Source organism: Ascaphus truei, unplaced genomic scaffold (genome assembly GCF_040206685.1).
Source record: "Ascaphus truei isolate aAscTru1 unplaced genomic scaffold, aAscTru1.hap1 HAP1_SCAFFOLD_860, whole genome shotgun sequence".
Classification (NCBI taxonomy): Eukaryota; Metazoa; Chordata; class Amphibia; order Anura; family Ascaphidae; genus Ascaphus; species Ascaphus truei.
Window position 1 is genome coordinate 62,151 of NW_027457199.1, and position 24,836 is coordinate 86,986.

Here is a 24,836-nt window from a genome sequence, read left to right on the forward strand (position 1 = left end):
GTATATCAGTATTGCTTGACCTGAAGAAGAGAGGAGAACTCTCGAAAGCTTGTCCTATGACATAAATTGTTAGTCCAATAAAAAAGGTATCACCGAATACTGAAGAACTCATTTATTCTGCACTATCGCAACTGGACTAACACGGCTATTTTCTGCTTTATATATAATATATATATATATTATATACATATATATAATATATATACTGTATATATATATATATACACACATAATATACATACACACACACACACACACACAATACACACACACAATATACACACACACACAATGGTGAAACCAACAAAGAGGAAAAATAGAGAGTGAGTGAGAAAAAGGAAGGTGGGATGATTATTAAAAGAAAAGAAAAACCAGACAGGGCATCCCTCTATCCCCTCTACTATTTCCTTAGCGATCGAACCCCTAGCCATAAATATACGCAATGATGGATTAGTGGTAAACTCACAGTCATATAAATTAAGTCTCTTAGAGGACGATATTTTACTGGCACTAACAAAAACTTTGATATCATTACCAAACCTATTTAATGTGCTGAACAAATTTGAAGCGGTTTCAGGCTTCAAAGTGAACAAAAGCAAATCAGAAGCCCTCAATAGAAATATACCTTACGAAGTAGCTAAACTGATTTCGCAAAATGCCACTCTTGATTGGCAAAAGGAGAAATTGAGTTACCTCGGGGTAAAAATAACCAAAACATACAATACGCTATACTGTATAAGGCACATTTCCCCAATATCTATATTGCTCTGAAAAAGGACCTCAAAATGTGGTCACGTTACACAATATAATGACCGGAGAGGATAGCGAGAGTCATAATGAGACTGCACCCCAAAATTCTCTGTCTATTCAGAGTTCTTCCAATATCGGTCACGCTGGGAGATAACGAGGATGTACAGACACACATGAAACGTTTCATATGGGACATGAAAAGGCCTAGAGCCAATGCTAGTATATTATCCGACCTAAGTTGGAAGGAGGACTAGCAGTCCCTCACACGCAAGCTTACTATCGAGCAGCCCAGAATCGCATAGGTGGGACTATGGCATGCTCTCCACGGTACGATTAGGTGGGACTATGTCATGCTCTCCACGGTACGATTAGGTGGGACTATGGCATGCTCTCCACGGTATGATTAGGTGGGACTATGGCATGCTCCCCACGGTACAATTAGGTGGGACTATGGCATGCTCTCCACGGTACGATTAGGTGGGACTATGGCATGCTCTCCACGGTACGATTAGGTGGGACTATGGCATGCTCTCCACGGTACGATTAGGTGGGACTATGGCATGCTCTCCACGGTACGATTAGGTGGGACTATGGCATGCTCTCCACGGTACGATTAGGTGGGACTATGGCATGCTCTCCACGATACGATTAGGTGGAACTATGGCATGCTCTCCACGATACGATTAGGTGGGACTATGGCATGTTCTCCACGGTACGATTAGGTGGGACTATGGCATGCTCTCCACGGTATGATTAGGTGGGACTGTGGCATGCTCTCCATGGTACGATTAGGTGGAACTATGGCATGCTGTCCACGGTACGATTAGGTGGAACTATGGCATGCTCTCCACGGTACGATTAGGTGGGACTATGGCATGCTCTCCACGGTACGATTAGGTGGGACTATGGCATGCTCTCCACGGTACGATTAGGTGGGTTGATATAGAAAATCACTGTCACCCCAAATAAGTGAAACGCGATCGCACTCCAAAAACAGCAGAAACACGTTAGTGGACATGCTCCTGCTATGGGACAGGATTAAATTATAAAGAAATCTTACAACCTCTGAATCAAGCAAGACGCCCCTATTCCATCACCCCCTATTGAAGCCCGGATGTGAGAAGGGTAGGTTTTTATGGTGGAAAAGTAAGGAATTCATGAAAATGAAAGACTTATTGAGTAACTCAACTTTTAGAACATTTGCCCACTCGAAGGAAGTAAATCAGATTCCTAACACGAAGCTATTCCGTTACCTACAACTGAAGGCATTTTGTTTCATCACACGGTATCACAAATAAACCTTATAGTAATACATTTTTCGAAACACTGTGTGACTTATCCCCATTGAGTAAAGACCTCATATCAACCCAATATCAAGCACTCGCTCCCCCATGTAGAGATGGGGACCCACACTACATTACTGGGCGAGACTCTGGACCCCCAGGACTGGGAGGACATTTGGAATGTGATTGCCTCGATATCTATCAGATCGGCAATGAAAGAGAACAGCTACAAAGTTCTCTACCAATGGTAACGTATGTGACCCCTGATAGACTCAACTAAATGTTCAGTCCGACCTCACCTACTGTAGGTGTTTCTGGGGATGTGCCCAGGGAGGACCAATGGTTCAGGCAGCATGGGGCAGGCAGCATGGGGCAGGCAGCAGAGAAAGACCGCAGGGGCAGGCAGCAGGGACAGAGACAGGCAGCAGAGACAGACAGCAGGGGCAGGCAGCAGGGACAGAGACAGGCAGCAGAGACAGACAGCAGGGGCAGAAAAAAAGAGAAGTGGAGAGATCCTGGAAAGAGAGTGAGGGAACATGAAGAAGTGAAAGGAAAGATCGAGAGACCTTATAGTGGCAGAGATAGAGAGAGGGTAATTGTCACCTTGGTGGCACTGCTCTTCATCTGTCCCATTCACACAGTCCCTCTTTCCGTCACAGACCTGCATGGCCCCAATGCACGAGTCGGCTCCTGGGCACTGGTACCGAGCAGGGCAAACTGGGGAAGAGGGCAGAGAGGGCGAGGGTAAGAGAGAAAGATTGATACTAGACAGAGCAAAGTGAAGGGAAACAGTGCTGGGATAATGAGGCATGTGTGGCGGCGAGGGCCGGAGGACGTGCGGTTGAGACTGTGTGGTTGAGGCAGTGTGACCATTGGACAGTGGAGAGGTTACATGTAAACCCTGAGATGTGACGTTGGGGCTCGGCGTGGATTAGGTATTCTCCGCTCAGTGAAGGAACGGGGTTAAAACTTCTGGTCGGTGAGGGTACGTGTCCTACCTTCCACATCACTGTTGGAACTACGATCATTCACCCAGTAGCCCAAGCACGCTGCCTAGGGGTCACACGCGACTCCTCTCTCACATTCGCCCCTCACATTCAAAACATATCTAAAACCTGTCACCTTTTCCTCCGCAATATTACAAAGATACGCCCTTTCCTCTGTTGCCCGACTGCTAAAACTCTGACTCAGGCCCTCATTCTCTCCCGTCTTGATTACTGTAACCTCCTGCTGTCCGGCCTTCCTGCCTCCCACCTGTCTCCCCTACAATCTATCCTAAACGCTGCTGCCAGAATCACTCTACTCTTTCCTAGATCTGTCTCAGCGCCTCCCCTGCTGACGTCGCTTAAAACTAAAGTTCAACTTTCGCCAGTGGCGATGGCAACGTCATCGGTCGCGTCGCTGTCACTATAAACGTGGCCTTAGGAGAGTGGGACAGTTGGGAGGCATTGAGAACGTTCTGTTGGGCTCACTGGGGCAGTTATTATGGAAAGCAGTTATAATTGTTGTGGGAAGGCAGGGCAGATGTGTGCAGCTGTGGCATTAGGGGTTTGCTCATGTGTGTGTCACCAAGGCAGTTGTGGTACCTTTATTAAAGAGAGTGTTCCCACAAAAACAGGATTATCTGATCACTGGGGCAGTTGTTGGGGTTGAGGCAGTACTGTTACTTACGGCAGTTCCTCTCATCTAGTTCATTGGGGCAATCCTTCACGCCATCGCACAGAGGCACACACAGACCGTTCAATACACACAAGAACTCCCCCGGGCAGGCTGCAAAGAGACACAGGGGCAATAACAATACCAGAGGCAGTTAATTATTGCCAGGGGTAATAAAAGAAAAACGGGCTGTTATAAATAGGTGGTTGTGAGAAAATAAGGGCAATTAACCTGGCCTGGGGTAATTAGAGAGGATGACAGAGACATTTAGGCATTAAATAACTTTTCAAGGCACGAAGCTACAGAAGGCAATAAAGTAGAAACCCCTGCATGGGCCAAGGTAATGTTTGATAGGGTAATTGGGCTCAGGCTGTGATTGGACAGCACAGGCCTACCCTCCGGATCACTTACGATCTGATTGGTTGAAGAGGCTGTAGGATGCCTGCACACCGGGACCAGTCAGAGTGGTGGGGCAGGTAAAGGTTATTGTGACGTTGCCCGAGGTGGGGGCGATTCTTTCAGCGTAGGGCATGAGCACCCGCAGCCCGCACAGCCTGGGGCAACAGAGAGCATTATAGGAGTATGGGTACAATAGTCAATGTACTATCAATACACACTCAGCCCCAGAAATTCCCCACACAGCTCAATTAGAATATAGGGATATATTCACCTTATTCCCAATAATGTTTAGTTATTACTAAAACCTGATATACTTTCATATTTAAAGTTAGTTTATTAAACCATTTTAATTATTTCAAATAAAGAATTGACTTTAATATTAAAATACTTAACTGGCCCCTGTGGTAAATAATTTGTTTATTAATGATTACTAATACATATATTTATTATTTTGAAACGCAGTCTCTCAACCTCTTTAGTAAACACTTCATGTGTTTACATAATTCATTAGTACCAATATCTATCTTTAGCTATATAAATATATTCATGTTTGAATATTTTGCTGCTATAGCTGCTGGTGCTATATTACCAGAGAGCAGAGGATTATGGGAGATGGCCGAGAGCCGAGGATTATGGGAGATGGCAGAGAGCAGAGGATTATGGGAGATGGCAGAGAGCAGAGGATTATGGGAGATGGCAGAGAGCGGGTCCTTTATATATAGTGTTACCTTCTGTTCTGGATCTGCCACTGTCCCTGAGTGCAGGGGTAGTACGTGTACTGTCTGGTCAGCTTGTAGCCTTCAAACCACAGAACCACTCCATACTCGGAAGAGGGGACCTGTCACGAGAAGGATTGTTGTGCTGGCAAAGAGACAGCTACACACAGGAGAGAGACAGCTACACACAGGAGAGAGACAGCTCCAGGCATCAACTGCTGACAATAGTCTTACTCATTGATACCTTTCTACTGCCAGCAGAGGGAGCTCCTCACACTGTGAAACCTCTATGCTGCCACCAGAGTGGGCTCACACTGTTGTCTTTATCCTGTCACCAGACAGAGCTCATCACACTGTGATACCTCTAACCTGCCACCAGAGGGAGCTCCTCACACTGTGATACCTCTAACCTGCCACCAGAGGGAGCTCCTCACACTGTGATACCTCTAACCTGCCACCAGAGGGAGCTCCTCACACTGTGATACCTCTAACATGCCACCAGAGGGAGCTCCTCACACTGTGATACCTCTAACCTGCCACCAGACGGAGCTCATCACATTGTGATACCTCTAACCTGCCACCAGAGGGAGCTCCTCACACTGTGATACCTCTAACATGCCACCAGAGGGAGCTCCTCACACTGTGATACCTCTAACCTGCCACCAGACGGAGCTCATCACACTGTGATACCTCTAACCTGCCACCAGACGGAGCTCATCACATTGTGATACCTCTAACCTGCCACCAGAGGGAGCTCCTCACACTGGCCCTACTACCTCCTTCCACATTACTGTTGGAACTACAATCATTCACCCAGTAGCCCAAGCACGCTGCCTAGGGGTCACATTCGACTCCTCTCTCACATTCGCCCCTCACATTCAAAACATTTCTAAAACTTGTCGCTTTTTCCTCCGCAATATAACTAAGATACGCCCTTTCCTCTGTTTTTCGACTGCTAAAACTCTGACTCAGGCCCTCATTCTCTCCCGTCTTGATTACTGTAACCTCCTGCTGTCCGGCCTTCCTGCCTCTCACCTGTCTCCCCTACAATCTATCCTAAACGCTGCTGCCAGAATCACTCTACTCTTTCCTAGATCTGTCTCAGCATCTCCCCTCATGAAATCCCTCTCCTGGCTTCCGATCAAATCCCGCATCTCGCACTCCATTCTTCTCCTCACTTTTAAAGCTTTACATTCTTCTGCCCCTCCTTACATCTCAGCCCTAATTTCTCGTTATGCACCATCCCGACTCTTGCGTTCTTCTCAAGGATGTCTTCTTTCTACCCCCTTTGTATCTAAAGCCCTCTCCCGCCTTAAACCTTTTTCACTGACTGCCCCACACCTCTGGAATGCCCTTCCCCTCAGTACCCGACTAGCCCCCTCTCTATCCACCTTTAAGACCCACCTTAAGACACACTTGCTTAAAGAAGCATATGAATAGCACTGTGGATATTCTGAACACATGATACATAAAGCTTGGCCCCTGCAGACGCGCTTACCAGAACTCCCTCCTACTGTCTCTGTACGTTCTCCCTACCTACCAATTAGATTGTAAGCTCCTCTGGGCAGGGACTCCTCTTCCTTAATGTTACTTTTATGTCTGAAGCACTTATTCCCATGATCTGTTATTTATATTATGTGTTATTTATTCGATTACCACGTGTATTACTACTGTGAAGCGCTATGTACATTAATGGCGCTATATAAATAAAGACATACAATACAATACTGTGATACCTCTAACCTGCCACCAGAGGGATCTCCTCACACTGTGATACCTCTAACCTGCCACCAGACGGAGCTCCTCACACTGACATTCACTAAGGCCTGGGACATGGTGCAGGGAGCGGCGCTGGGCAGCGCTGACGCTCATGCTCTCCTGCTCAAGCAGGAGATTTTTCTTGTCCCTGCATGAGCGTCAGCGAGCGCGCTTGTGTGCCGGGTGTGAGGCGGGCCAGGAGGAGGGCCTGGAGGCGGATCGGGAGGCGGGGCTAGCGCGCCACGTCACGGCGCCGGCGTCACGGACTGCCATTGGCTTCTGGCAGTCACGTGACCGGCCCTGCGCTTGCATGAACGGCAAAATTTAAACTTGCCTGTCTCCTGCATTTCCGCACGCCTCCTCACGCCTGCGGAAGCGCCGTCTAAAGCCGCGCTGATAGGGATACTGTTTCCCCCCAGCGCGGCTCAGCGCGCCTCAGCACGGTCTTTTTGACCATGTCCGAGGCCCAAGTCTTACAAGTGCCCTATTATGTCTGACTCCTGCCACTATAGGGATACACAGTAGTATCTGACTCCTGCCACTATAAGGATACACAGTAGTATCTGACTCCTGCCACTATAAGGATACACAGTAGTATCTGACTCCTGACACTATAGGGAAACACAGTAGTATCTGACTCCTGACACCATAGGGATACACAGTAGTATTCTGACTCCTGCCACTAGAGGGATACACAGTAGTATCTGACTCCTGCCACTAGAGGGATACACAGTAGTATCTGACTCCTGCCACTATAGGGATACACAGTAGTATCTGACTCCTGCCACTATAGGGATACACAGTAGTATCTGACTCCTGCCACTAGAGGGATACACAGTAGTATTCTGACTCCTGCCACTATAGGGATACACAGTAGTATCTGACTCCTGCCACTATAGGGATACACAGTAGTATTCTGACTCCTGCCACTATAGGGATACACAGTAGTATCTGACTCCTCCCACTATAGGGATACACAGTAGTATCTGACTCCTGCGACAAGAGGGATACACAGTAGTATCTGACTCCTGCCACTATAGGGATACACAGTAGTATTCTGACTCCTGCTAGGGATACACAGTAGTATTCTGACTCCTGCCACTATAGGGATACACAGTAGTATCTGACTCCTGCCACTATAGGGATACACAGTAGTATTCTGACTCCTGCCACTATAGGGATACACAGTAGTATTCTGACTCCTGCCACTATAGGGATACACAGTAGTATCTGACTCCTGCCACTATAGGGATACACAGTAGTATCTGACTCCTGCCACTATAGGGATACACAGTAGTATCTGACTCCTGCCACTATAGGGATACACAGTAGTATTCTGACTCCTGCCACTATAGGGATACACAGTAGTATCTGACTCCTGCCACTATAGGGATACACAGTAGTATTCTGACTCCTGCCACTATAGGGATACACAGTAGTATCTGACTGCTGCCACTATAGGGATACACAGTAGTATTCTGACTCCTGCCACTATAGGGATACACAGTAGTATTCTGACTCCTGCCACTATAGGGATACACAGTAGTATCTGACTCCTGCCACTATAGGGATACACAGTAGTATCTGACTCCTGCCACTATAGGGATACACAGTAGTATCTGACTCCTGCCACTATAGGGATACACAGTAGTATTCTGACTCCTGCCACTATAGGGATACACAGTAGTATTCTGACTCCTGCCACTAGAGGGATACACAGTAGTATTCTGACTCCTGCCACTATAGGGATACACTAGTATTCTGACTCCTGCCACTATAGGGATACACAGTAGTATTCTGACTCCTGCCACTATAGGAATACACAGTAGTATTCTGACTCCTGCCACTATTGGGATACACAGTAGTATCTGACTCCTGCCACTAGAGGAAGCTCCCTAGTCACCTGCATGTGCTCTGCAGGGCTTTATACTCACAGTGATGTTCCATGTGCACTGAGATTTTGGGGGGTAGTAGCTGGGGTAGTAGGGGGTCCTGAGCTGCCCTTGGATTTGTAGTCCTTTCTTCAGCACAATGCTGTGTGCGCACGCTGAAAACAGAGAGGGGAAGGGGATGCTTGATACTCAAACATAACACCGGCATTATCTCTCGGCTTTTCTCCTCCCTTTCTTCCCCCTCACCTTCTCCCTTCCTCTTCCCCCTCACCTTTTCCCTTTGCCCCCCTCACCTTTTCTCTTTGTCCCCCTCACCTTCTCCCTTCCTCTCCCCCTCACCTTTTCCCTATCTCCCCCTAACCTTCTCCCTTCCTCTCCCCCCTCACCTTCTCCCTTCCGCTCCCCCCTCACCTTCTCTCTTCCACTCTGCACCCATCTGCTTTTTCTCCTCTATCTCTATAACAACTCACTATCTCCAATTCTCCTCCCTCTCCCATTTGTCTCTAAACCCACCTTATCTCTTCCTTCCCTCTCCTCCACCCATTCTCTTCTCAGCCCTCCCTCCTTCCTCCCCCCTGTCCTCAGCACCCCGTCTTTCCTCTGTGTCTCCAGTCGTTCCTCCCCTCCCCTGCCTTCCCTGTGTTTCCTCTGTCCCACTCACCTTGGACAGGTAGGGGCTTCACTGTGAGTATGAACGGGTCGTAGTAACTGTACATTCCCTGCTTCCAGATCACCAGCATCGAGCTCCCCGAGGACAGAACGTAAGATACTGGCTCCTGACGGCTGCAGCCATAGTGCCTGAGGGACGGGAGAATAACATATGGTCGCACGCCATTCAGCACCTTCCTCTGCGTCATCACCTCTTATTCTACCATCTAACACTCAGACACTCGCAATATATCTTCCATGAGGCCTTGGACATGGTAAAAATACCGTGCTGAGCCGCGCTGAGCCGCGCTGAGCCTGCACCCTTACCTCCTGCATCTGGTATGTGTGTGGCTTTAGCGGGCGCGTGCCGACGTGTGCGGCCGCGTGCTGAATTGCAACCGATATATTCATTTAAGTTTTCGCGCATACAGGAGCGGAGAGCCGGTCACGTGACCGCATACTGCCAATGGGAACGAGGGACAAGCCCCGCCTCCCGCCACGCCTCCCAAGCGCACTCGCTGCCTCGCCTGACAGGACGCAAAAAAATCTTCGGCTTGAGCAGGCGGGGCTGAGCACGAGCGCTGCGGAGGGCGGCTGGTATTACCATGTCCGCGGCCTTAGAAAGAGCCCCTCAGTCAGTGATACCCGATTCTACCACTAGAGGGAGCACCTCACACACTGATACCCGATTCTACCACTAGAGGGAGCAACTCACACTGATACCCTATTCTACCACTAGAGGGAGCACCTCATACATTGATACCCTATTCTACCACTAGAGGGAGCACCTCACACACTGATACCCTATTCTATCAATAGAGGGAGCAACTCACACTGATACCCTATTCTACCACTAGAGGGAGCACCTCATACATTGATACCCTATTCTACCACTAGAGGGAGCACCTCACACACTGATACCCTATTCTACCACTAGAGGGAGCACCTCATACATTGATACCCTATTCTACCACTAGAGGGAGCACCTCACACATGATACCCTATTTTACCACTAGAGGGAGCACCTCACACTGATACCCTAGTCTACCACTAGAGGGAGCTCCTTTGACAAGATACTGTACCTGCTACTAAAATACATTTTGGGGATTACACACACACAGCATAGAAGTAGAGAACACATTATCCCACCATTCTCCCTACTTTCTATAAAAGCACATACTCTGGTCAAATCTAACACCTTTAGGTCGTACTTCCTGTTCCCTGCAAGATTCCCTTGTGCTTACCCCAAGAAGTCCTACTTTCAGTATATTGGACCATCTCTTCTTCAGGAAGACTGTTCCACGAATCTACTACTCTTTTAGTAACGCAAAAACCTGCTTATATTTCCCGTGTGGGTCCCATAAACTCCTCGCCCTCCTCCTCCTGAGGACTTCAGGTATCAACACCCCCTTCCCCCCGTTGTTCCCACTTTCTCCCCCCAGTGATGCCCCAACGTACGAGGTGATGAGGTGAGTCTCTAGGGGGGCCGCAGAGTCGTACATGGCCAGGCGGTCCCGGCATTCAGAGCGGGTCCATTCCAGGCGGAGCTGGAGAAGGTGGGTGGAGGCACTCTGAAGGTGCCACACGCAGGTGGGCGAGAGATAATCGGGTCCCCTCAGATGCAGTTCTGTGCCCGTCCTCACATAGCTGTACCTGTAGCACCCTGAGAAAGGGGGGAGTGAGGGGGGCGGAGGGTTGGTTTAGAGACGGCGTATGTGTGTGAGAGAGCGAGAGAAGGGAATTCAGAGAGAGAGAGAAGAAGAGAGGGGGAGAAAGAGAGCAAGGGGAGGGGAGAAAGAGAGAGAAGGGAACAGAGAGAGAGAGGCATAGAGAGAGAGAAGAGGGGGAGAAAGCAACGAAGGGGAGAAAGAGAAGGAAACAAGGAGAGAGAAAGATAAAGGAATTCAGAGCGTGAGAGAGAGAGGAAGAGGAGGAGGAAACAGGAGAGATGAGACAGAGAGAGGGAATGCCCGAGGAATAAAAAGTGAGGAAAGGGAGAGAGCAATTGAATAGAAGAGAGGAGAGAGAGCATACAAAGTATTGGTGAGAGCAGCACTCCTCACTTTCAGTGCTGCTCTCTTACACAATTCTCCGTCCTTTGGAGCAGCTGAGCTGTGATTCCGTATCTCCAGGGAACCCCTGTGCCTGTAACACTCACTTAGCTGCCAGTGTCTGCATGGTCATTTAAATCCCCATCCAATAGGAAACCGCGACACCCATCCCCCTCTCCCCCCGATGACATTACAGCTTCCTATTGGCCCGTACAGGCCATGCGATTTGGTGGCCATTTTGATTCCCCAGAGAAGTAGGAAAACACCAGAAACTAAATTGACAAATAGGAGAGGAAAAGTGTTTGAGAAGCAGCAAGGAGGAGTACAAGAGGGGGAGGGAGAGTCACACACAGCCTCCAGGACCTGAGGGCTGTTATGGTAACCCAACCTGTGGAGTGACTTAGTTCCCATGTGGTGACAAGCAGTGTTTCGGAGGCGTATACTGTAGGAGCGGTGTGTGAAGGTGATGGACACGGGGTCATTGGGATATAAGAAGATTCATGTCAAAGCATAAGAAAATCAAATCATATTTAACATAAAATCATACCCAATAGGAATATATATTGGAACAAATAGGCACAGGGTCCTTTCTATCGCTCTCTATTCCCGGCTTTCCAAATTTAGAGAGAATTTGGCAAAAACGCGATGCATTACTGGGCAACAAAATGAGAGGTGATCTCCATCGTATATATATATTTATTTAGTATTTCATTAACCCATGGTTAAACACGGAGGCACAAAGAGCCTCCCACGCGTTTCACGCTTTCACCCAATCCTATTTTTAATTTCTCTACTGCTCTCTCACTTCTGCTATTTCTCTCTCTCTCTTCTGCTATATATCTCTCTCTCTCCTGCTATCTCTCTCACACTTCTGCTATCTCTCTCTCTTCTGCTATCTCTCTCTCTCTCTTCTGCTATCTCTCTCTATTCTACTATCTCTTACACTTCTGCTATCTCTCTCCCTCCTGCTATGTCTATATCCTATCTATGCTCTCCCTCTCTCTCTTCTGCTCTCTCTTCTGCTATCTCCCTCTCTCCCCTGCTATCTCTCTCTCTTCTGCTATCTCTACTTTCCTTTCTCGCCCTCTCGCCCTCTCGCCCTCTCCATGGCTTCCTCTTTAGACGATGAAATTAAAGCGTAAAACAAAGAAGCAGAAAAGAAACTGGAGAAGGAAAAAGATAAAATTCCCCTACCCGCGGCGGAGGAGAGAAGCTGTTTATCCTTCACTCTGGCCTCTGAAAATATAATTCAACGTAAATGAAAAGAAAATAGAAATGGTGCAGACAAGGAGGCGGAGGCAGAGTCCGGGGGAGGGGGGGCTGAGAGGATGGGGGCCTGTGAGGATGGGGGCCTGTGAGGATGGGGGGCTGTGAGGATGGGGGGCTGACAGGATGGGGAGCTGACAGGATGGGGGGGGGGCTGTGAGGATGGGGGGGCCTGTGAGGATGGGGGGCTTGTGAGGATGGGGGGCTGACAGGATGGGGGGCCTGTGAGGATGGGGGGCCTGTGAGGATGGGAGGCCTGAGAGGATGGGGGGCTGACAGGATGGGGGGCTGACAGGATGGGGGTTGAGAGGATGGGGGTTGTGAGGATGGGAGGCCTGTGAGGATGGGGGGCTGAGTGGATGGAGGGCTGTGAGTATGGGGGCTGTGATTATGGGGGGCTGTGAGTATGGAGGGCTGTGATTATGGGGGGCTGTGAGGATGGGGGGCTGTGAGTATGGAGGGCTGTGATTATGGGGGGCTGTGAGTATGGAGGGCTGTGAGGATGGGGGTTGAGAGGATGGGGGTTGTGAGTATGGAGGGCTGTGAGTATGGGGGGCTGTGAGTATGGAGGGCTGTGAGTATGGAGGGCTGTGAGTATGGGGGGCTGTGAGTATGGAGGGCTGTGAGTATGGAGGGCTGTGAGGATGGGGGGCTGTGAGGATGGGGGCCTGTGAGTATGGGGGGCTGTGAGTATGGGGGGCTGTTAGTATGGAGGGCTGTGAGGATGGGGGGCTGTGAGGATGGGGGGCTGTGAGTATGGAGGGCTGTGAGGATGGGGGGCTGTGAGTATGGGGGGCTGTGAGTATGGAGGGCTGTGAGGATGGGGGGCTGTGAGGATGGGGGGCTGTGAGGATGGAGGGCTGTGAGGATAAGGGGCTGTTAGTATGGGGGGCTGTGAGTATGGGGGGCTGTTAGTATGGAGGGCTGTTAGTATGGAGGGCTGTGAGTATGGAGGGCTGTGAGTATGGAGGGCTGTGAGGATGGGGGGCTGTGAGGATGGGGGCCTGTGAGTATGGGGGGCTGTGAGTATGGGGGGCTGTGAGGATGGGGGGCTGTGAGGATGGGGGGCTGTGAGGATGGGGGGCTGTGAGTATGGAGGGCTGTGAGGATGGGGGGCTGTGAGTATGGGGGGCTGTGAGTATGGAGGGCTGTGAGGATGGGGGGCTGTGAGGATGGGGGGCTGTGAGGATGGAGGGCTGTGAGGATAAGGGGCTGTTAGTATGGAGGGCTGTGAGTATGGAGGGCTGTGAGTATGGGGGGCTGTTAATATGGAGGGCTGTGAGTATGGAGGGCTGTGAGTATGGAGGGCTGTGAGTATGGAGGGCTGTGAGTATGGAGGGCTGTGAGGATGGAGGGCTGTGAGTATGGAGGGCAGTGAGGATGGGGGTCTGTGAGTATGGGGGGCTGTGAGTATGGGGGGCTGTGAGTATGGGGGGCTGTGAGTATGGGGGGCTGTGAGTATGGAGGGCTGTGAGTATGGAGGGCTGTGAGGATGGGGGCTGTGAGTATGGAGGGCTGTGAGTATGGGTGGGCTGTGAGGATGGGGGGCTGTGAGGATGGGGGGCTGTGAGGATGGGGGGCTGTGAGGATGGGGGGCTGTGAGGATGGGGGGCTGTGAGTATGGGGGGCTGTGAGTATGGAGGGCTGTGAGTATGGAGGGCTGTGAGGATGGGGGCTGTGAGTATGGAGGGCTGTGAGTATGGGTGGGCTGTGAGGATGGGGGGCTGTGAGTATGGAGGGCTGTGAGGATGGGGGGCTGTGAGGATGGAGGGCTGTGAGTATGGAGGGCTGTGAGTATGGAGGGCTGTGAGTATGGGGGGCTGTGAGTATGGAGGGCTGTGAGTATGGAGGGCTGTGAGTATGGGGGGCTGTGAGTATGGAGGGCTGTGAGTATGGAGGGCTGTGAGGATGGGGGGCTGTGAGTATGGGGGGCTGTGAGTATGGAGGGCTGTGAGGATGGGGGGCTGTGAGGATGGGGGGCTGTGAGTATGGAGGGCTGTGAGGATGGAGGGCTGTGAGGATGGGGGGCTGTGAGGATGGGGGCCTGTGAGTATGGGGGGCTGTGAGTATGGGGGGCTGTGAGTATGGGGGGCTGTGAGGATGGGGGGCTGTGAGTATGGGGGGCTGTGAGTATGGAGGGCTGTGAGTATGGAGGGCTGTGAGGATGGGGGGCTGTGAGTATGGGGGGCTGTGAGTATGGAGGGCTGTGAGGATGGGGGGCTGTGAGGATGGGGGGCTGTGAGGATGGGGGGCTGTGAGTATGGAGGGCTGTGAGGATGGGGGGGCTTTGAGGATGGGGGGGCTCTGAGTATGGGGGGCTGTGAGTATGGAGGGCTGTGAGTATGGAGGGCTGTGAGGATGGAGGGCTGTGAGGATGGGGGGCTGTGAGTATGGGGGGCTGTGAGTATGGAGGGCTGTGAGGATGGGGGGCTGTGAGGATGGGGGGCTGTGAGGATGGGGGGCTGTGAGGATGGAGGGCTGTGAGGATGGGGGGCTGTGAGGATGGAGGGATGTGAGTATGGAGGGCTGTGAGGATGGAGGGCTGTGAGGATGGGGGGCTGTGAGTATGGGGGGCTGTGAGTATGGGGGGCTGTGACTATGGGGGGCTGTGAGGATGGAGGGCTGTGAGCATGGGGGGCTGTGAGTATGGAGGGCTGTGAGTATGGAGGGCTGTGAGGATGGGGGGCTGTGAGTATGGGGGGCTGGGAGTATGGAGGGCTGTGAGGATGGGGGGCTGTGAGGATGGGGGGCTGTGAGGATGGGGGGCTGTGAGGATGGGGGGCTGTGAGTATGGAGGGCTGTGAGGATGGAGGGCTGTGAGGATGGGGGGCTGTGAGGATGGGGGCCTGTGAGTATGGGGGGCTGTGAGTATGGGGGGCTGTGAGGATGGGGGGGCTGTGAGTATGGGGGGCTGTGAGTATGGAGGGCTGTGAGGATGGGGGGCTGTGAGGATGGGGGCCTGTGAGTATGGGGGGCTGTGAGTATGGGGGGCTGTGAGTATGGGGGGCTGTGAGTATGGAGGGCTGTGAGTATGGAGGGCTGTGAGGATGGAGGGCTGTGAGGATGGGGGGCTGTGAGGATGGGGGGCTGTGAGTATGGGGGGCTGTGAGTATGGAGGGCTGTGAGGATGGGGGGCTGTGAGGATGGGGAGCTGTGAGTATGTGGGGCTGTGAATATGGAGGGCTGTGAGTATGGAGGGCTGTGAGGATGGGGGGCTGTGAGTATGGGGGGCTGTGAGGATGGAGGGCTGTGAGGATGGAGGGCTGTGAGGATGGAGGGCTGTGAGTATGGGGGGCTGTGAGTATGGAGGGCTGTGAGGATGGAGGGCTGTGAGGATGGGAGGCTGTGAGTATGGGGGGCTGTGAGTATGGAGGGCTGTGAGGATGGAGGGCTGTGAGTATGGAGGGCTGTGAGGATGGGGGGCTGTGAGTATGGGGGGCTGTGAGGATGGAGGGCTGTGAGGATGGAGGGCTGTGAGGATGGGGGGCTGTGAGTATGGGGGGCTGTGAGTATGGAGGGCTGTGAGGATGGAGGGCTGTGAGTATGGAGGGCTGTGAGGATGGGGGGCTGTGAGTATGGGGGGCTGTGAGTATGGAGGGCTGTGAGTATGGAGGGCTGTGAGGATGGAGGGCTGTGAGGATGGGGGGCTGTGAGGATGGGGGGCTGTGAGTATGGGGGGCTTTGAGTATGGAGGGCTGTGAGGATGGGGGGCTGTGAGGATGGGGGGCTGTGAGTATGGAGGGCTGTGAATATGGAGGGCTGTGAGGATGGGGGGCTGTGAGTATGGAGGGCTGTGAGGATGGCCGGCTGTGAGTATGGGGGGCTGTGAGTATGGGGGGCTGTGAGTATGGAGGGCTGTGAGTATGGAGGGCTGTGAGGATGGGGGGGCCTGTGAGGATGGGGGGGCTGTGAGGATGGGGGGGCCTGTGAGGATGGGGGCCTGTGAGGAGGGGGGGGGCCTGTGAGGATGGGGGGGCCTGTGAGGATGGGGGGGCTGTGAGGATGGGGGCTGAGAAGATTTTGGGCTGAGAGGATGGGGGGTGAGAGGTTATGAGAATGGGGGGCTGTGAGGATGGGGGGTGAGAAGATTTGGGGCTGAGAGGGGCTGAGAGGATGGGGGCTGAGAGGTTATGAGGATGGGGGGCTAGGAGGATGGGGGGCTAGGAGGATGGGGGGCTGAGAGGATGGGGGGCTAGGAAGATGGGGGGCTGAGAGGTTATGAGGATGGGGGGCTGGGAGGATGGGCCTGTAATGATGGGGGATTTTACACATACATTCTGTATCTCACATATTCACACATGAGTACATACTGTCTCACACAGACACGCACACACAGTGTGTACTAACCCAGTATGTCCAGTGAGTTTGGATCCACGTGGTACTGGTCGTATATGTAGGTCTTGGTGGCGTTGGATTTGGTTTTCATGGTCCTGCTTAGTGCTTCCTGCACTGTGTTCTCACTCACATACTCATTGCGACTCTCCGGCACCTCCAGGCCCACCCAGAAGAACACCTTCAGGCTGCCTTCTCTGGTGACAGGGACACGGGGGACAGTTTGACATCACTAGAGAACACCAGGGGTCAGTGACATGGGGAAGACCAGGGGTTACTGTGTGACCTCACTAGAGCACACCAAGGGTCAATGTGTGACATCACTAGAGGACACAAGGAGGTCACATGTTATCAGAGGCCAGCAGTTAATGTTTGACATCTCTAAGGGATGCTTCGGGTCACTGGCATCATATGGGAGACACAAGGTTAATTTGGGACCATGGGAGATACCATGGGTCCCCGGGGGCCATCATATGTAGAAACAAGGGGTTCATGTGTTATATAATATGGGACCTGTTGGGAGCCCAGAGGTCATTTTGTGACATCACTAGGGGACCCCACTGGTCAATGTCATCATATGGGAGGCCAGAGGTGAATGTGTGACAGTACTGGTCCATGCCATTTACAGTTGGATATTTGAGGTCTCACCCAAAAGCATAGACAGTGCTGGAGTTATAATATGGGGCCAGTTCAGAGGCCAGAACGAGACCCTTCACCTGCAGAGAGAGGAGACAGTGTTCCATGGGGGGAGGGTAAGGGCTGTGCACAGACACACAGAGGGTCAGAGGCAGAGCAAAGAGGTGAATTGGGATAGGTTGGAATAGTGTTCCAGGTCCAACGCTCAGTCAGTGGCAGAGCAAGGAATGGGTTATGATAGTGTTCCAGGTCCCTCACACCGTCAGTGGCAGAGCAGGGGATGGGTTACAATAATGTCCCAGGTCCCTCATACAGTCAGTGGCAGAGCAGGGGATGGGTTTCGATAGTGTCCCAGGTCTTGTACATAGTCAGTGGCAGAGCAGGGGATGGGTTATGATTGTGTCCCAGGTCTCTCACACAGTCAGTAGCAGAGCAGGGGATGGGTTACAAAAGTGACCCAGGTCCCTCACGCAGTAAGTGGCAGAGTAGGGGATGGGTTATGATAGTGTCCCAGGTCTTGCACATAGTCAGTGGCAGAGCAGGGGATGGGTTATGATTGTGTCCCAGGTCGCTCATATATACAGTGGCAGAGCAGGGGATGGGTTATGATTGTGTCCCAGGTCGCTCATACATACAGTGGCAGAGCGGTGGTCAGCACGTTACCAGTTTTTGCAGGTGTGCGGCCTCGGTTCTGAATGAGCTGCTCTCAGGCCGGGTCAGGTCCTGAGTTAGCTCCTGGCTCACGACACGCAGGTTACAGCCATACAGTCTGCTGACCTTCAGCACCGGTTGGGAATTGGACCAGGTCTCTGTCACACACAACACAAGAGACAGTGACACAGCACAGGAACCGACACTCAGAGATAACACAAGAGACAGAGACACAGCACAGGAACCGACACTCAGAGATAACACAAGAGACAGAGACACAGCACAGGAGCGACACTCAGAGATAACACAAGAGACAGAGACACAGCACAGGAGATAACACATTTGTGAAGAGATAACTAACCCTCTCATTTCTTTCTCCCTCATTCTGTCTCCCCCTCCTTCTCTCTGTCTCCCCTCCTTCTCTGTGTCTCCCCTCCTTCTCCCTGTCTCCCCCTCCTTCTCTGTGTCTCCCCCTCCTTCTCTGTCTCTCCCTCCTTCTCTCTGTGTCTCCCCCTCCTTCTCCCTGTCTCCCCCTTCTTCTCTGTGTCTCGCCCTCCTTCTCCCTGTCTCCCCCTCCTTCTCTGTGCCTCTCCCTCCTTCTCTCTGTCTGTCCCTCCTTCTCTGTGTCTCCCACTCCTTCTCTGTGTCTCCCCCTCCTTCTCTGTCTCTCTCCCTCCTTCTCTCTGTCTCCCCCTCCTTCTCTCTGTCTCTCCCTCCTTATCTCTGTCTATCCCTCCTTCTCTGTGTCTCCCTCTCCTTCTCTGTGTCTCTCCCTTCTTCTCTGTGTCTCTCCCTCCTTCTCTGTGTCTCCCCCTCCTTCTCTGTGTCTCCCCCTCCTTCTCTCTGTCTCTCCCTCCTTCTCTGTGTCTCCCCTCCTTCTCTGTGTATCCCCACCTTCTCTCTGTCTCTCCCTCCTTCTCTCTGTCTCTCCCTCCTTCTCTCTGTCTCTCCCTCCTTCTCTCTGTCTCTCAATCCTTCTCTGTGTCTCTCCCTCCTTCTCTGTGTCTCTCCCTCCTTCTGTGTCTCTCCCTCCTTCTGTGTCTCTCCCTCCTTCTGTGTCTCTCCCTCCTTCTCTGTCTCTCCCTTCTTCTCTGTGTCTCCCTTCTTTTCTGTGTCTCTTCCTCCTTCTCTGTGTCTCCCTTCTTCTCTGTGTCTCCCTCCTTCTCTGTGTCTCTCCTCTCCTTCTCTGTGTCTCCCCCTCCTTCTCTGTGTCTCCCCTCCTTCTCTCTGTCTCTACCTCCTTCTCTGTGTCTCCCTCTCCTTCTCTGTGTCTCCCTCTCCTTCTCTGTGTCTCACCCTCCTTCTCTGTGTCTCCCCTCCTTCTCTGTGTCTCCCCTCCTTCTCCCTGTCTCCCCCTCCTTCTCTGTGTCTCTCCCTCCTTCTCTCTGTCTCTCCCTCCTTCTCTGTGTCTCCCTCTCCTTCTCTGTGTCTCACCCTCCTTCTCCGTGTCTCCCCTCCTTCTCCCTGTCTCCCCCTCCTCTCTGTCTCTCCCTCCTTCTCTGTGTCTCCCCCTCCTTCTCCCTGTCTCCCCCTCCTTCTCTGTCTCTCCCTCCTTCTCTGTGTCTCCCTCTCCTTCTCTGTGTCTCCCCCTCCTTCTCTGTGTCTCCCCTCCTCCCTGTCTCCCCCTCCTTCTCTGTGTTTCTCCCTTCTTCTCTCTGTCTCTCCCTCCTTCTCCCTGTCTCCCCCTCCTTCTCTGTGTCTCCCCCTCCTTCTCTCTGTCTCTCCCTCATTCTCTCTGTCTCCCCCTCCTTCTCTATCTCTCCCTCCTTCTGTCTCTCTCCCTCCTCTGTGTCTCTCCCTCCTCCTCTGTGTCTCTCCCTCCTCCTCTCTGTCTCCCCCTCCTTCTCTGTGTCTCTCCCTCCTTCTCTGTGTCTCTCCCTCCTTCTTTCTGTCTCTCCCTCCTTCTCTCTGTCTCCCCCTCCTTCTCTATCTCTCCCTCCTTCTGTCTCTCTCCCTCCTCCTCTGTGTCTCTCACTCCTTCTCTCTGTCTCCCCCTCCTTCTCTGTGTCTCTCTCTCCTTCTCTCTGTCTCTCCCTCCTTCTCTGTGTCTCCCCCTCCTTCTCCCTGTCTCCCCCTTCTTCTCCGTGTCTCCCCCTCCTTCTCCCTGTCTCCCCCTCCTTCTCTGTGCCTCTCCCCCCTTCTCTGTGTCTCTCCCTCCTTCTCTGTGTCTCTCCCTCCTTCTCTGTGTCTCCCCCTCCTTCTCTGTGTCTCCCCCTCCTTCTCTGTGTCTCACTCTCCTTCTCTGTGTCTCCCTCTCCTTCTCTGTGTCTCCCTCTCCTTCTCTGTCTCCCTCTTCTTCTCTGTGTCTCTCCCTCCTTCTCTGTGTCTCCCCCTCCTTCTCTGTGTCTTCCTCTCCTTCTCTGTGTCTCCCCCTCCTTCTCTGTGTCTCCCTCTCCTTCTCTGTGTCTCCCTCTCCTTCTCTGTGTCTCCCTCTCCTTCTCTGTGTCTCTCCCTCCTTCTCTGTGTCTCCTCTCCTTCTCTGTGTCTCTCCCTCCTTCTCTGTGTCTCCCCCTCCTTCTCTGTGTCTCCCTCTCCTTCTCTGTGTCTCCCCCTCATTGTCTGTGTCTCCCTCGCCTTCTCTGTGTCTCTCCCTCCTTCTCTGTGTCTCCCCCTCCTTCTCTGTGTCTCCCCACCTTCTCTCTGTCTCTCCCTCCTTCTCTGTGTCTCTCCCTCCTCCTGTGTCTCCCCCTCCTCTGTGTCTCCCTCTCCTTCTCTGTGTCTCTACCTCCTTCTCTCTGTCTCCCCCTCCTTCTCTCTGTCTCTCCCTCCTTCTCTCTGTCTCTCCCTCCTTATCTCTGTCTCTCCCTCCTTCTCTCTGTCTCTCCCTCCTTCTCTCTGTCTCTCCCTCCTTCTCTCTGTCTCTCCCTCCTTCTCTCTGTCTCCCCCTCCTTCTCCCTTTCTCCCCATCCTTCTCTGTGTCTCTCCCTCCTTCTCTCTGTCTCTCCCTCCTTCTCTCTGTCTCCCCCTCCTTCTCCCTGTCTCCCCCTCCTTCTCTGTGTCTCTCCCTCCTCCTCTCTGTCTCCCCCTCCTTCTCTATCTCTCCCTCCTTCTGTCTCTCTCCCTCCTTTTCTGTGTCTCCCCCCCCTTCTCTGTGTCTCCCCCTCCTTCTCTGTGTCTCCCCTCCTTCTCTCTGTCTCTCCCTCCTTCTCTCTGTCTCTCCCTCCTTCTCCCTGTCTCCCCCTCCTTCTCTGTGTCTCTCCCTCCTTCTCTCTGTCTCTACCTCCTTCTCTCTGTCTCCCCCTCCTTCTCTCTGTCTCCCCCTCCTTCTCTATCTCTCCCTCCTTCTGTCTCTCTCCCTCCTTCTCTGTGTCTCCCCCCTTCTCTGTGTCTCCCCCTTATTCTCTGTGTCTCCCCCTCCTTCTCTGTGTCTCCCCCTCCTTCTCTCTGTCTCTCCCTCCTCCTCTGTGTCTCTCCCTCCTTCTCTGTGTCTCTCCCTACTCTCTGTCTCTCCCTCCTTCTCTGTGTCTCCCCCTCCTTCTCTGTGTCTCTCCCTCCTTCTCTCTGTCTCTCCCTCCTTCTCTCTGTCTCCCCCTCCTTCTCTATCTCTCCCTCCTTCTGTCTCTCTCCCTCCTTCTCTGTGTCTCTCCCTCCTTCTCTGTGTCTCCCCCTCCTTCTATGTGTCTCCCCCTTCTTCTCTCTGTCTCCCCCTCCTTCTATCTGTCTCTCCCTCCTTCTCTCTGTCTCTCCCTCCTTCTCTCTGTGTCTCCCCCTCCTTCTCTCTGTCTCTCCCTCCTTCTCCCTGTCTCCCCTCCTTCTCTCTGTCTCTCCCTCATTCTCTCTGTCTCCCCCTCCTTCTCTGTGTCTCTCCCTCCTCCTCTCTGTCTCCCCCTCCTTCTCTATCTCTCCCTCCTTCTGTCTCTCTCCCTCCTTTTCTGTGTCTCCCCCCCCTTCTCTGTGTCTCCCCCTCCTTCTCTGTGTCTCCCCTCCTTCTCTCTGTCTCTCCCTCCTTCTCTCTGTCTCTCCCTCCTTCTCCCTGTCTCCCCCTCCTTCTCTGTGTCTCTCCCTCCTTCTCTCTGTCTCTCCCTCCTTCTCTCTGTCTCCCCCTCCTTCTCTCTGTCTCCCCCTCCTTCTCTATCTCTCCCTCCTTCTGTCTCTCTCCCTCCTTCTCTCTGTCTCTCCCTCCTTCTCTCTGTCTCTCCCTCCTTATCTCTGTCTCTCCCTCCTTCTCTCTGTCTCTCCCTCCTTCTCTCTGTCTCTCCCTCCTTCTCTCTGTCTCTCCCTCCTTCTCTCTGTCTCCCCCTCCTTCTCCCTTTCTCCCCATCCTTCTCTGTGTCTCTCCCTCCTTCTCTCTGTCTCTCCCTCCTTCTCTCTGTCTCCCCCTCCTTCTCCCTGTCTCCCCCTCCTTCTCTGTGTCTCTCCCTCCTCCTCTCTGTCTCCCCCTCCTTCTCTATCTCTCCCTCCTTCTGTCTCTCTCCCTCCTTTTCTGTGTCTCCCCCCCCTTCTCTGTGTCTCCCCCTCCTTCTCTGTGTCTCCCCTCCTTCTCTCTGTCTCTCCCTCCTTCTCTCTGTCTCTCCCTCCTTCTCCCTGTCTCCCGCTCCTTCTCTGTGTCTCTCCCTCCTTCTCTCTGTCTCTCCCTCCTTCTCTCTGTCTCCCCCTCCTTCTCTATCTCTCCCTCCTTCTGTCTCTCTCCCTCCTTCTCTGTGTCTCCCCCCTTCTCTGTGTCTCCCCCTCATTCTCTGTGTCTCCCCCTCCTTCTCTGTGTCTCCCCCTCCTTCTCTCTGTCTCTCCCTCCTCCTCTGTGTCTCTCCCTCCTTCTCTGTGTCTCTCCCTACTCTCTGTCTCTCCCTCCTTCTCTGTGTCTCCCCCTCCTTCTCTGTGTCTCTCCCTCCTTCTCTCTGTCTCTCCCTCCTTCTCTCTGTCTCCCCCTCCTTCTCTATCTCTCCCTCCTTCTGTCTCTCTCCCTCCTTCTCTGTGTCTCTCCCTCCTTCTCTGTGTCTCCCCCTCCTTCTATGTGTCTCCCCCTCCTTCTCTCTGTCTCCCCCTCCTTCTATCTGTCTCTCCCTCCTTCTCTCTGTCTCTCCCTCCTTCTCTCTGTGTCTCCCCCTCCTTCTCTCTGTCTCTCCCTCCTTCTCCCTGTCTCCCCTCCTTCTCTCTGTCTCTCCCTCATTCTCTCTGTCTCCCCCTCCTTCTCTCTGTCTCTCCCTCCTTCTCTGTGTCTCCCCCTCCTTCTCTGTCCCTCCTTCTGTCTCCCCCTCCTCCTCTCTGTCTCCCCCTCCTTCTCTGTGTCTCCCCCTCTTTCTCTGTCTCTCCCTCCTTCTCTGTGTCTCCCCCTCCTTCTCTGTGTCTCCCCCTCCTCCTCTGTGTCTCTCCCTCCTTCTCTCTGTCTCCCCCTCCTTCTCTCTGTCTCCCCCCCTTCTCTCTGTCTCCCCCTCCTTCTCTCTGTCTCCCCCTCCTTCTCTCTGTCTCCCCCTCCTTCTCTCTGTCTCTCCCTCCTTCTCTCCCTCCTTCTCTCTGTCTCTCCCTCATTCTCTCTGTCTCTTCCTCCTTCTCTCTGTCTCTTCCTCCTTCTCTCTGTCTCTTCCTCCTTCTCTCTGTCTCTCCCTCCTTCTCTCTGTCTCCCCCTCCTCTCTGTCTCCCCCTCCTCTCTGTCTCCCCCTCCTCTCTGTCTCTCCCTCCTTCTCTCTGTCTCCCCCTCCTTCTCCGTGTCTCCCCCTCCTTCTCTGTGTCTCCCCCTCCTTCTCTGTGTCTCCCCCTCCTTCTCTCTGTCTCTCCCTCCTTCTCTCTGTCTCTCCCTCCTTCTCTCTGTCTCTCCCTCCTTCTCTCTGTCTCCCCCTCCTCTCTGTCTCCCCCTCCTCTCTGTCTCCCCCTCCTCTCTGTCTCTCCCTCCTTCTCTCTGTCTTTCCCTCATTCTCTCTGTCTCTTCCTCCTTCTCTCTGTCTCTCCCTCCTTCTCTCTGTCTCTCCCTCCTCTCTGTCTCTCCCTGGGGCCGATTCACTAAGCTGTGAGCTTTTGCGCAGGAGTACGACATTTTGACTCACATGTTACAAAGTGAAGCCAAACGCGGGACTCACTAAGAAGTGAATCCCTTTTTTGTCCGTACGATCAAAAATATGCCAGATCGCGTGAGCAGTTTTTCCCGCTATCGCGCTTAAAATTCTACCGCGCGATAGCTGGAAAAAAAGCCGCCTGTTAGAGCTGCATGGAGACGCTGCGTTCCCATGCACGGCTCTTACAGGCGATCGTACAGTATACATATACATTTTAGTACTAGTGTACATATACAGCGGGTCTCCTGAGCTGAACCGCATTGGTTTCAACCTCAGGGACCCCCTACTTCATGAGATATAGGCCCCATTATGGGGGTGCCGGTATCCCCTGTGCTTTTAAAGCTCCTGCAACACGTGACCGGTCACTTTCTTGTCGTCGCGTTACTGCGTCAACGCTGCATACGTGATGGACGCCAGGGAATGCCTCCGATGCTCTCTCTACCTCTCGCAGGACTGCTTCAAGCGAGTCCTTTGAGCGTGGCTTTGAAGCAGTCCTGCGAGAGGTAGAGAGAGCATCAGAGGCATTCCCTGGCGTCCATCACGTATGCAGCAGTGACGCGGTGACGCGTCGACCGGAAGTGACGGAGACGACACAGACGGATGCGGTAGACAGTGTCGGCACGCGAGACGGAACATAGGAGCGGTGAGATCGCTGCTCACCTGTGCCTTTTGCATTCCTATACCTGCCTGTTTTTCTTCTCTTTCATGTACAGTAAGCCTCCATTTGTGAGTGTGTTTATTGAGATAAATTGTTTTTGACCTGCACCATGGTCTGCCCTCTCTTCTTTTGAGACTGCTGAGACTACCTACC

General features: G+C 52.9%; 1 protein-coding gene across 1 annotated transcript in view; it reads right to left on the bottom strand.

Moving 5' to 3' along the window:
- LOC142486425 (uncharacterized) overlaps positions 1–24,836 on the bottom strand; it is a 50,877-nt gene that overhangs the window by 3,406 nt on the left and 22,635 nt on the right. The window contains exons 3-13 of the mRNA XM_075585014.1: positions 18,051–18,196; positions 17,400–17,467; positions 16,767–16,948; positions 12,348–12,389; positions 10,561–10,765; positions 9,116–9,252; positions 8,497–8,609; positions 4,817–4,926; positions 4,101–4,243; positions 3,705–3,803; positions 2,425–2,750 (exon numbers count right to left, since the gene is read on the bottom strand). Of these exons, the coding sequence (XP_075441129.1) occupies positions 2,425–2,750; positions 3,705–3,803; positions 4,101–4,243; positions 4,817–4,926; positions 8,497–8,609; positions 9,116–9,252; positions 10,561–10,765; positions 12,348–12,389; positions 16,767–16,948; positions 17,400–17,467; positions 18,051–18,196 (1,571 nt within the window). The remainder of the gene's footprint in view (positions 1–2,424; positions 2,751–3,704; positions 3,804–4,100; positions 4,244–4,816; positions 4,927–8,496; positions 8,610–9,115; positions 9,253–10,560; positions 10,766–12,347; positions 12,390–16,766; positions 16,949–17,399; positions 17,468–18,050; positions 18,197–24,836) is intronic.